General features: G+C 32.1%; 2 protein-coding genes across 3 annotated transcripts; both read right to left on the bottom strand.

Moving 5' to 3' along the window:
* Nucleotides 1-11: 11 nt before the first annotated feature.
* LOC107004801 (glucan endo-1,3-beta-glucosidase 14-like) lies at nucleotides 12-2,391 on the bottom strand. The gene is made up of 3 exons (XM_015203156.2): nucleotides 2,193-2,391; nucleotides 552-1,570; nucleotides 12-151 (listed from the first exon to the last, which is right to left on the bottom strand). Exons 1-3 carry the CDS (start codon nucleotides 2,239-2,241, stop codon nucleotides 68-70), a joined length of 1,152 nt encoding a protein of 383 aa, XP_015058642.1. The 5' UTR covers nucleotides 2,242-2,391; the 3' UTR covers nucleotides 12-67.
* A 684-nt stretch (nucleotides 2,392-3,075) lies between these two features.
* Nucleotides 3,076-7,767, bottom strand: LOC107002885. Of its 2 annotated transcripts, none has more exons than XM_015201084.2 (3): nucleotides 7,464-7,767; nucleotides 4,412-4,739; nucleotides 3,076-3,605 (listed from the first exon to the last, which is right to left on the bottom strand). In XM_015201084.2, exons 1-3 carry the CDS (start codon nucleotides 7,612-7,614, stop codon nucleotides 3,401-3,403), a joined length of 684 nt encoding a protein of 227 aa, XP_015056570.1. In that variant the 5' UTR covers nucleotides 7,615-7,767; the 3' UTR covers nucleotides 3,076-3,400. The 2 variants fall into 2 exon arrangements, with proteins under 2 accessions (XP_015056570.1, XP_015056571.1); XM_015201085.2 differs by having other exon boundaries at nucleotides 7,468-7,763.
* Nucleotides 7,768-10,634: the final 2,867 nt, after the last annotated feature.

Here is a 10,634-nt window from a genome sequence, read left to right as displayed (position 1 = left end):
TAAAAATAATAACTAAGAATATGTGGATCATTTCACAACTATAATTTTCTTGAAAGTTATATAATAATTACATAAAAAGAACCAGAATTATAGTACATACAACAATAATTAAAGATTGAGAACTCCAAAACCTCCCTTGTAGTACAAAATCCTGAGAAAATAAAAACAAAAATAAATATAAGTACATAAAAATAATAATAGAGAAAAATAAATTCAATGTTAAGAATCTTAACGATTATATTAAGGATCAAGTTTTAATCATGAATCCATCCATAAAAAACAAAATAATTCAGGTTCGAGCATAAGATTGGAGAAACTCATGGTATTATCCCTTTATTAAACCCTATACAACGCGAACTAGAATCAAAGCCAAATTGAGCTATAGACTACAGGTTCAACTGAATCAATATATAATCTGTAATTTGTAGAGTATAATAAGTTCAATATCAAGAACCCTACGTAAGATTGAAGATCAACTGTCTCGGATTTGAATTAGTCAGGTCAGTAAATTTCGAATACCGTAGATTAAAAAAAAAAAGTTGAAGACATACCTTTGATGGTGCAGAAGATACAAGTCCTCTAAATCCAATATCATAAGCAATACTTCCATCAGGTTTAAATAATCCAAAGTTTCTCTCAGAAGTTGGGCCAGGCTTCAAATTCTCATTAAACAAAGCAAAAACATAACCTTTAGCCAACATTTTGGGCCTATAAGGTGTACCTTTCTTCTTCATTAACCTTTTATGCAAATTAAAATTATACGTCCTGGCGTTTTTAGGATCCGCACCTGCTTCATTGTCATCCCCTTTAGATGCCCAACCGGTCTCCGACACGATAACTTGCATTTTCGTATACCCTAATTTCTCTAATGCAACATAGGTTGCATCAACCATTGCATCAAACATGTTGTCATAATGCAATTTAGTTTTAGGATCAACAATCCCTTTATTTGGTTGAAATAAAGCATAGTTTATATCAATATGAGAAGGGTCAAATTTATAGGCTAAAAATGGATATGCATTTATGTAAAAAGGTGAGCCCACTCTATTGAAAAAATGTAATAATGGGCCTAAATATGGCATCATACTTTCTTTAAATGTACCATTTGATGGAGGATATGTGCTACTAAAAACTGCCTCGGAATGCGGGGTCGAAACCTCGATGGTCTTGGTCAAGCCTAACCTCCTGAGAGCGCGATATACACTTCTAACCGCGGGTACTAGTGCTTCTGATATACTTGTATCACCACCTAGTATCTCATTTCCAACCGCGATACCTCTAATTGAGGTACCAGGGAGGTATGGTTGTAGGTTAACTTGTATCCATTCGAGGGCTATTGAACCATTTAGACTAACGTCTTTTAATAATTCATTAGGAAGACATACTGAGATTTCGATTCCAGAACCACTAAAGGCTCTTAGAACCCTAGGATCCGCGTCGTAGATTCTTATGTTCTTGATCTTGTTCATCCTTAAAAGTCTTAATACATCTTCAGGTGCTGGGATGTTATCTGAAATTTTTCCATAATTTATACCATATGTGCCTGTCATTGCATGTACAACTATTGAACCTGTCCAACAACAACAACAAAAAATATTAAAAGGGAGAATCGGTTGAAAATAATATATACTATACGAAATATCTTAATTTTATCATTCAATATTATATCATTTCGTATATATCGTTGACCTTAACGAAGCTCCAATTCAAAGTATAACATAGGGTAAATTCCGATCTTTTCTTGGAAATGTTCTGACACGTAGAATTCATTTGGTCTATACTGAACTTTGTTAAAATCAACGATAAATTGACACAACATCATATGTAAAGGTATGAATGAACCAAAAGTATGGTAAAAAAAAAAAAATAGTAAATCATTGTAGATAAAATCTAGAAACTTAATTAATTTCTCATAATTATAAACTGGAAATATGTATAAAAATCAACTAATTTGACTCCTAATATACACATAAAAAATCAAAATCATTGTTGCAAGTTGCAACACTATATATTGTGTATATCATCGAGACTTGAAAAGAAAAGACAACTCGGTGCTCGAAGCATCCCGTATTAGCACTGTTCGAGAAAGGTCTGCAGCCTAATGCAAATACTTAGTGACTGCTCTCACAACTCGAACAGACTCGCAAATAAATTTTAAATAATAATGATCAAGCTGTTAGAAAAAAACTTACCACTAAAGATTAGAAGGAAGCATAGAAAGATGAATGATGAATTGGCCATAATCTTGAGAGGATTAATAATAAGTATTAATGGCTAATATTAATTTCTTATTTGCTAGGTTTGTAATAATATTATTAGTAGTAACATAGAATTGGTACCAATATACACAAAAAAACCAAACAAAGATTCCAAACCTTAGTTTAAAGATGAAGGGCATGAGCAAGGCAAGTTATAGTTTTCTTTGGAATATACCAAACAAAAAAAACATTTTTGGTTTTTCTAAGGTATTAGAATTTATTCCTACCTTTTGCATACAGCCTTTCCTTATACCTCGTGTGGGCCCTTTTTTTCGTTTTCCGTCTGGTGTTAGATACTCGTTTTTAAATCAAAATAATCTAAATTCGCATCAAGAGTCTTGCTTTTCGGATGAAATATCACGATTTCATGATCAAATTTAAAACTTTTTAATTAAAGATAAAGTAATACTATTCGTCACGACTTTTCGCGGAGGATCATTTTCACTATTAAAGCTCAATAACCTTTTTGTTTATTTGCTTTGTGTTTTTCATTATCTATAAGATAAAAGATTGTTTTTATGATAAATTTTGAGCTAGATTACATGTACTTTAATTATTTTATTTACTATCTCCATTATTATAGATATCAAATAACTCGATCTATCATAGATGGAAAAGAAAAATCAGGAACGTACTAACATGTAGATTTTCCATCTACTTAATTTTAATTTATTTATCCTTCATTATTATTTTTTGAGAATATGTTTGATCATAAGGGAAAATATTCAAAGTGTTACCCTATATTAACTACTAGATCAAAAAAGTAAATTTTAAAAAGAAAATAGAAAAACTAATTAAAATGAAGCAAAATGCCACATAAAAATTGTTAGAACTGAATAGACATAAACTTGAGCACACATTAATTGCACAACTTGAACCAAAAAAGAAGGTGTATTTGTACATTGCTTTTCTTGAGGTAAATAAAAAAAAAAGGGAGCCCGGGGGGAGGCCGTACACCAAGGGGGTGTAATGTAGGCAGTCTACCCTAACGCAAGCATTAGTGGCTGATTCCACAGCTCGTACCCATGACCTATAACAAATTTACCGTTGCTCTAAGGCTCCCCTTTCTATCCTTTAAAGGTAAATATGCATTTGAATACTAGGCTTCAGGAAACAGATTTGTTGGCTGAAGAATGATCCTTTTATAGCACAATGAGTTTTCTGTGCACATGACCTCCGGCAGAACCTCCTTCGTGGTCGTGATCGTGAAAGATAAGGGTCAAAATACCAACCAAGCTTAGCACTGAACCGACGAGGAGCTTGTCATAACGTTCCACCCAGTGGAACTTGAGTTGACTTGCACCGTAAAATGATAGAGCCACCAGTGAAGTCATCACAGTTATGGTGCTGCAATTGAAGTATATCAATTTATGTTAAGCATCCAGAAATTCGGATAAATCAAAACAAGTCCAGCACTGAGCTGGTAGTCGACAAGTCTAATGAGTTTTGTCGGCATTTTGACAATGGAACTACATTGAAAAAGTCTCCGTCTCCTGAGAACAATTTAGATATCAACAAATACAACTAGCGTGGACGGGTTCCATTCAATGTAAGAAAGTTCACTACAGCAGACTGGAATGAAGTAGTTCCATATCTAAAATTTAAACAGAGGTACTATTAGAAAGTTAACCAACTCTTGCAGCAGACTGACCCGGGTGAATGTTACGGTTGGACGAAAAATGAAGGAGAAACCTAAAATATAGCACCCCCGCAAATAAAGAGAGCACAGTTAATCGGGTATGAACAAGATCTAGTCGTCACTTCTCACACTCCATGACATCAAATACTAGTCAATGATGTTCACTAAAATACGTTTCTAGAGCTTTAAACAATACTGACAAAGTAACTTCAGTAAGATACAAAAGCCACGGGAATTAAAATGGACCAAGGATCTCTAAAACTTTATAGTATTATTTCAAGAAAGTAGATGGTTCACTCCATACATGCCCTTGAGGCTACTGCCATGGCACCATCTAAACCCACTACTTCATCCCACCCCCTTGTTCCATATCCTTTTCTCTAATAACAGCAAGTGGTTTTGCCTCTATTCCTTTTCTCAAGAGTAACCTATGTTTTCCCAAAAGAAAATGCAACAAAAAGAGTATGTAATCCACTTAAATACAAAGTAAAGCGAAATTTAGAAACAGAAGTACCTGAATAACAGAACTATGATGGCAAGCACCATCATGGAGGATGAGTTTCCAACAGCAAGAAACACAGGGAGAGTGGTTGCACAAGGAGACAATGCAGGAACGAGGACAAGCCCTGCTACAGCCATTTTCTCCATGGGTTGATTGTGTGAGTGGCTGTGACCACCCTTTCCGCAAAGAAACAAGATGATATAACTCCCACCAAGGACTATAAGCAAAAGGGAAGCCAGTTTGTGTACTGATTCCTCACCAGCAATTGTGTTTGTAATGGTTATTGCTGTTATGCCTAGAATAGAAGTGGATATTACATGTAATACTGCTCCAAATGCAGCTGTCACAAGAGTAGTCAGATTAGAATCACATGCAGGAATTTAAATCCAGGCACTTTAACCGAATTTTAGTGCTTTTTTAGGTACTCACTCTATTCGCAAATACTTAATTTAGTGTCTAATTGACTAACCTTAAGTTAATTTCAGATGATGACACTTTTCTGGAAAAGCCTATACAACGGAAAGTATATGAAGTGGTACCAACACAAATTTCAGAAATTAAACAAGAAAATATTTGAGAAAATTGCGTACTAACTACGTCAAATAATCAAACAGTTAGGAGTAGGACGAAAGGACTAAGGAGCACAAAACTCTTGAACTAATTCAAATGCTTTTAGTATTAGAGAAAAATGCACTTTGAGTGGAGAGATTATCTCCATGAATTCAATCATTTCAAAATAAAATAAAAAAAGTATCTAATACTAAAGACACAACCTAGATTAACAGGGCAGAAGGTTGACCTAAACACAGATCTCCACATCATATAGAGCTCAAATTTATGAAATATATATATATATACACTATTTATTGGTTAAATGAGAAAGGACAACATAATATTGGAGAAAATTTTCACAGCCCATTCCAAGATTGAAGTAATGTAACTTACTAACTTATAGTTATTGTTTGCATCAACAACTAAATCAATTCTACATTCCTTGATTGAAGTTATATACATATTTTAATATGAAAAAAAAGTTTGGAATGTAAACAAAATTTGGACCATTTCACAATTTGTCCATGTCATTTGCGCAGGGCCATGCTAATCTTCCTTGATTTGAAGTTATATTTTGTTTGCAACAACTAACCTTCACCTTTTTTTTATAATAGAAAGGGAAGTGTTATAAAAGAGAGAAATTCAAGCAATATAATAGGAAACAAACATGGAGTATGGAATTCCTCTCAAAATAACAGGATAATTGAGTAATTCTCATTCTATTGGAGGTTATGGAGGATATGCTTACATGGTTTGGCGTCACTTGGGTACTGCCAAGATCCGTGAAGGAGTTGATGTTCAGTTGGGAGAATGGTGCTAGGAGAAGAAGGCACAAGACGTGGAATGTTACTCCTCTTGCTCTAATGTGGGTCATTTTGAAAGAGAGAAATAAAAAAGTTTTTGAAGGGGTGGAGATAAGCTTTGCTCAACTGAGGAGTAGTCTCCGCTCCCTTATTTTCTTTTGATTCACCCATGTAGTTCCTAACTTCCTATTTGTTTAGAGGATTGGGTGAACCATAGTTTGTAGGTTTCTCATTTTTTGATATGTCTCTTGTATACGACCAAGTTGGGTTGTTATAATCAATGAAAACCTTACTTGTTATAAAAAATAAAAATCAGCCCATGGATATGTCTTGAGAGAAGACCCAATTGATCTAACAACCGGAAAGAATCATCAGTTAGGGCCTTATCTTCTCCCTAGTAAGTCCTGATTTTCTTTTTCTCAGAAACTGCACATATTGGATATTGGGCTGCTTCTGAATAATCAGCAAGCTTAATAAACTAGATCGTACCAGTGTGCTTCAAAGAGGATATCAAAAAAAGGAGAGAGATGCAACTTTTTTATCTAGACAGAAGGAATCATCACTACAAGAACTCAGGTCTAATCCTTTAGTTATTTTTATCAGCTAAGGCGCTTAAATCACTTTCCTATACAAAGTTCAAGTTTTTCTCTACATCCAAATGAATGAGAATCTATATTTCCATTTATGTTTCAAAATGCCACAATGATGCTCAGCCAAATTCCTAGACCCGAAATCACCAAATCAATCATCAGAAGACAATAACCAAAGCAGCTAACACAACTTATCCGTATAAAAAGTCGAGGTGCAAATCCCTCTAGCTAGATTGCAGAAAAATTCCTAGCTATCATGGAGGTAAGTGCAAATGCCGTAAAATAATCTCAGCAGTATATACTTTTTGTGCTTATGCAGTCCCATAGACAAATTCCACTATAAACAAACTAAGCAAGTAATAACACCCATTGCAGCATCAAGATTTAATAGTGCATCACCCATCAAAATCAAGGCTTTATCAATTTCTTCTCCATTTCAACACCTAATTCCTGGAACCACATGCGTTCAACATCTAAAGAAAAATTGCACAGAAAATGTAAAAGTAAAAGAACAAGACAGTAGGTACTAACTGACAAGAAGGACACAAGAGAAAGTAGTTTGCCATTTATGTCTCAAAATGCCACAATGATGCTCAGGCGAATTCCAAAACCAGAAATCACCAAAGTAATAATCAAAAGACAGTAACCAACGCAGCTAACAGAACTTATCAATACAAAAGTTCGAAATGCAAATCCCTCTAGCTTGATTGCAGAAAAGCTCAAACTATCATAAAGTGAAAAATGCTGTAAAATGATCTCATTTGTATTTTTGTGCTTTTTTTATCACATAAACAAACCCCACAAAACTAGGAAATCTTAGTAACTCAATTGGTTGGCTACCTGAACTTCCACCTCATTCGATTTCCCACCTCATAATCCCCTTCCCCAGCCCCTACCCACAACTTTGAAAAAACAAAAAAAAATGAACTAAGCAAGCAATAGAACACCCATACCAACATCAAGATCTAAGAATCCATAAAAATCAAAACTTTATCAATCTCCTCTTCATTTCACCACCTAATTCCAAGTACCCAAACCACATATCTTCAAGATCTACAACAAAATCGTATTAGAAAAGTGCAAAAACAGAAAAAATAAGAGAGTGGGTAGGGTACTAACTGACAAGAAGAGTACGAGAGAGAGTCCATTTCTGAGCACGGCCAACAATGGAGAAAGGCAACCAATGTGTAGGTATGAAAGAATGTAAGAGTGATACAGTAGCAATTCCTCCAATTGTCGAAAGATCTTCTGCTGTAAACCCACTTTCCATTTCGCAAATTCAACAACACCCAACTCAAAATCTTGGATTATTTTGAAGATCCCACACTTCACCAGTGAGGTTTTGTTCTACATGTCTGAAGTGCTTTAATGGAGGAAAAAAGTTGGGATTTTTCTTTTTTTTAGATGAACTGTATTTTTCTTTAGTTTAAAATGTGCAATTAGGTTCCTCTTCTTTTACTAGTTTTGATTTTAGTCACCTTTCTATGTAAATCTCATCATTTTTTACGCGGTTCGGTGGTGGTCTAGAGTATAGTATTTTTCTTTTTATAGTCGTATTCATATTTTTTTTTAGTCGTTATAAGTATATTTAGGCGATCATACTATGTTGTTGATGTTATTGTTCCTTGCATGTATGATTTGTACGATTTTTCTATTGGTTGTCATGTTTTCGTCAATGTTGTTTCTCTTTTTCGTTTGCTTCAACTAGATCAAGAATTTTCCAAAGACAAAATCATAAGAGGTAAAATATGCGTACATTTTATCCTCTCCAAATCTCACTTTGTGAGATTTTACTAGATATGATGTTGCTTCCCACTCGTGCTAAAGATAGATACTCATGTTAAAAGACAATTTCATTCGTGTGTTTCAAGACCTTGGATTAAATTTCACTTATAAAAAGGTCGATACGACTCAATTTTCAACTTTAGTATTCTTCGATATTTTAAAAAAAAGAACACTCTTCATTCTTTTACGATATTCATATGGGATTATATCAGATTTGGTTGAATAAATTCAAATTATTTACAATTATATGAACTGTATCTTTGTTGGGTGTAAGATAAACATGTGAGAATATGATTTCAACAGATAGAATATATTCTTTATTTTTAATTTTCAGTTTTTCCAATAAAAAAAAAACTTTTCTCAGTTAGCTATGAATGTCAGATAACTATCTTTGATTATGTACACAGTCAACCGAAATGTCAAATATGAGAGCCAACAAAAAAAACGTCATCTATTATGTTATAACTTATTAAATAAAAAATAATATACAAAAATTGTTCTGAAAATTAAAATCTAGTTGTTCTCCACATGTTCATATGACATCTAAACAGATTAAGTGAAATACACGTGCAAAGCACATCCGGTTAGATGACAACAAAAATACACAATAAATATAATCTAAAAAGTAATATTCGTGAGATACGACTAATTATATGATTGAACCTCATCAAATTGAAATATATATACACATTATTGCATTTAACTAATATAATTTTACATTGACCATCTTCGTAAGTTCATTTGAATAAGATATATATATATATATATATATTGATTCACATTAAACATTCACAGACGAATTTGCAATATTATTTTGCGCAAAGTTTATTATTTAAATCGTCGCTTAATTTTTTTGAATTGATAATCACGTGCAACGCACGTGTCGAAAAATTAGTGGATATAGAAAAAAATGAATTTACACTTAGTTTAATATTTTAATATTTTTATCATTTTTAACAAGTTTACTTGTGAAAAATAGAGGGATAATTTAGATATAAATTTTGTTTTTATCTACAAAAGATAAAAAGTTATAAAAAGGTATTTTCTATTCATTTAAATTTTAACAAATAAGTTAGTAACCTTAGTATCTTTATTATTAATTCTTTTTGTAATCTAATTATTTAACTTTATATTTTTATTAGTATGAAAATAATTTACTAATATTTGTATCTTTGTATTTTATTTTTGTCTTTAAAAGGAAAAAGGGGAGAAAAGAAAAGAGAAAATACAAAAATAGAGGAAAGAAAAAAAAGAAAGGAAGAAATAAATTTGATTAATTTTGTGGTAGTTGTTAATTTATAGCAACTCACATATTTCAACAAGATTTGAGATTGTTAATACGAACAAGCTTGCGCACATGAAATTACTCGTGCAATTAGGAAAACAACAAAAGCAGTTGACAGAAAAGGGCAAAAACAGTTGGCGAAAAATAAATAAAAGCCTCTGAGAAAAAAATATATGTAATTTTTTATAATAATTTAATTTTAAATCAAATAAATTAGTTTCCCCGTATGTAATGTCGCTCCATTAAATTTAATGATCTATGTATGGTAAGGATTCATCATAAATTGATTAATTTTGTGTTAGTTGTTAGTTTACAGTGACTTATATTTTTAAACAAGATTTGAGATTGTTAATATCAGCAAGCTTGCACAAGCGAAATTCGTTCTTTTTTTCATCAATAACGTACCTTAAAATTCCATCAAGTGAGATTTAAAAATATATATATATACGTAGACCCTATGACTATCGTGAAGGACCAAAGAAAAAGTAATTAACAATAATTAGGTACCTAACATGCTAATACTATTGAAATCAAGAAAGTTAATAGTGTATGAAAGTTCTAAATATTCACTTATTTATTAGAACTTAGTTCACATAAGAGTTATTACTAATTATTTTTTCAAAAATGTTATCTAACATTGTTAATTATATGATATTTCCTCTACTAAATATCGATAATTTTTATAAATCTTCCATCTCTCTTTTTATATGACGATATTTGATTAAATTAAGACAACGATTTTACTATATACTAGAGCGAATTATTTTGAATACCCCTCAAAACTATTTAATTAAAAATGTGATTCTTGTATCTAAAAATCAAATAATTCATTATGGTTTATCTTTTTTTGTATCACAATATCAAACACCAAAAACCTAATATATTTATAAAAACTCCTACAATAATTAACAAGTATTTGATTTTAAAGTACAGGGAATGTATCCAACTAAACAAATTGAAATCAATAGATTGATCAAAATAATTAAAAAGCAAATCAAAAAAAAAAATCATTTATCATATCATTCTCACCTCACATATTAACTTGGATAAGACACAAAATAGGGAAGGGAAGCTACACAAACTAAGAAAATTTTCTAAGTAGACAGAAAATAAAATTAAAAACTACTAAAGCATGCCATTTTATTTATGAACAAAGAGTTTAAAGACATGCTTGTACACCATATGACAGAAAGGGAAATGGGGGTGGGGGTGGGGGTAGG

The sequence above is a fragment of the Solanum pennellii genome, chromosome 11, assembly GCF_001406875.1.
Source record: "Solanum pennellii chromosome 11, SPENNV200".
NCBI lineage: Eukaryota > Viridiplantae > Streptophyta > Magnoliopsida > Solanales > Solanaceae > Solanum > Solanum pennellii.
Note: the sequence above shows the minus strand (reverse complement) of the source record. Positions and strands in the feature narration are given on the sequence as shown.

Excerpts from the sequence above, each read along its gene's own strand:
- LOC107002885 (XM_015201084.2), bottom strand. The coding sequence starts at position 7,614 with ATGGAAAGTGGGTTTACAGCAGAAGATCTTTCGACAATTGGAGGAATT. Across the intron at positions 4,740-7,463 it reads CTCTCGTACTCTTCTTGTCA|CTGCATTTGGAGCAGTATTA; the intron begins GTTAGTACCCTA and ends CTCTTGTGACAG. Across the intron at positions 3,606-4,411 it reads ATCATAGTTCTGTTATTCAG|CACCATAACTGTGATGACTT; the intron begins GTACTTCTGTTT and ends CTTCAATTGCAG.
- LOC107004801 (XM_015203156.2), bottom strand. The coding sequence starts at position 2,241 with ATGGCCAATTCATCATTCATCTTTCTATGCTTCCTTCTAATCTTTAGT. Across the intron at positions 1,571-2,192 it reads CTTCCTTCTAATCTTTAGTG|GTTCAATAGTTGTACATGCA; the intron begins GTAAGTTTTTTT and ends GTTGTTGGACAG. Across the intron at positions 152-551 it reads TATCTTCTGCACCATCAAAG|GATTTTGTACTACAAGGGAG; the intron begins GTATGTCTTCAA and ends TTATTTTCTCAG.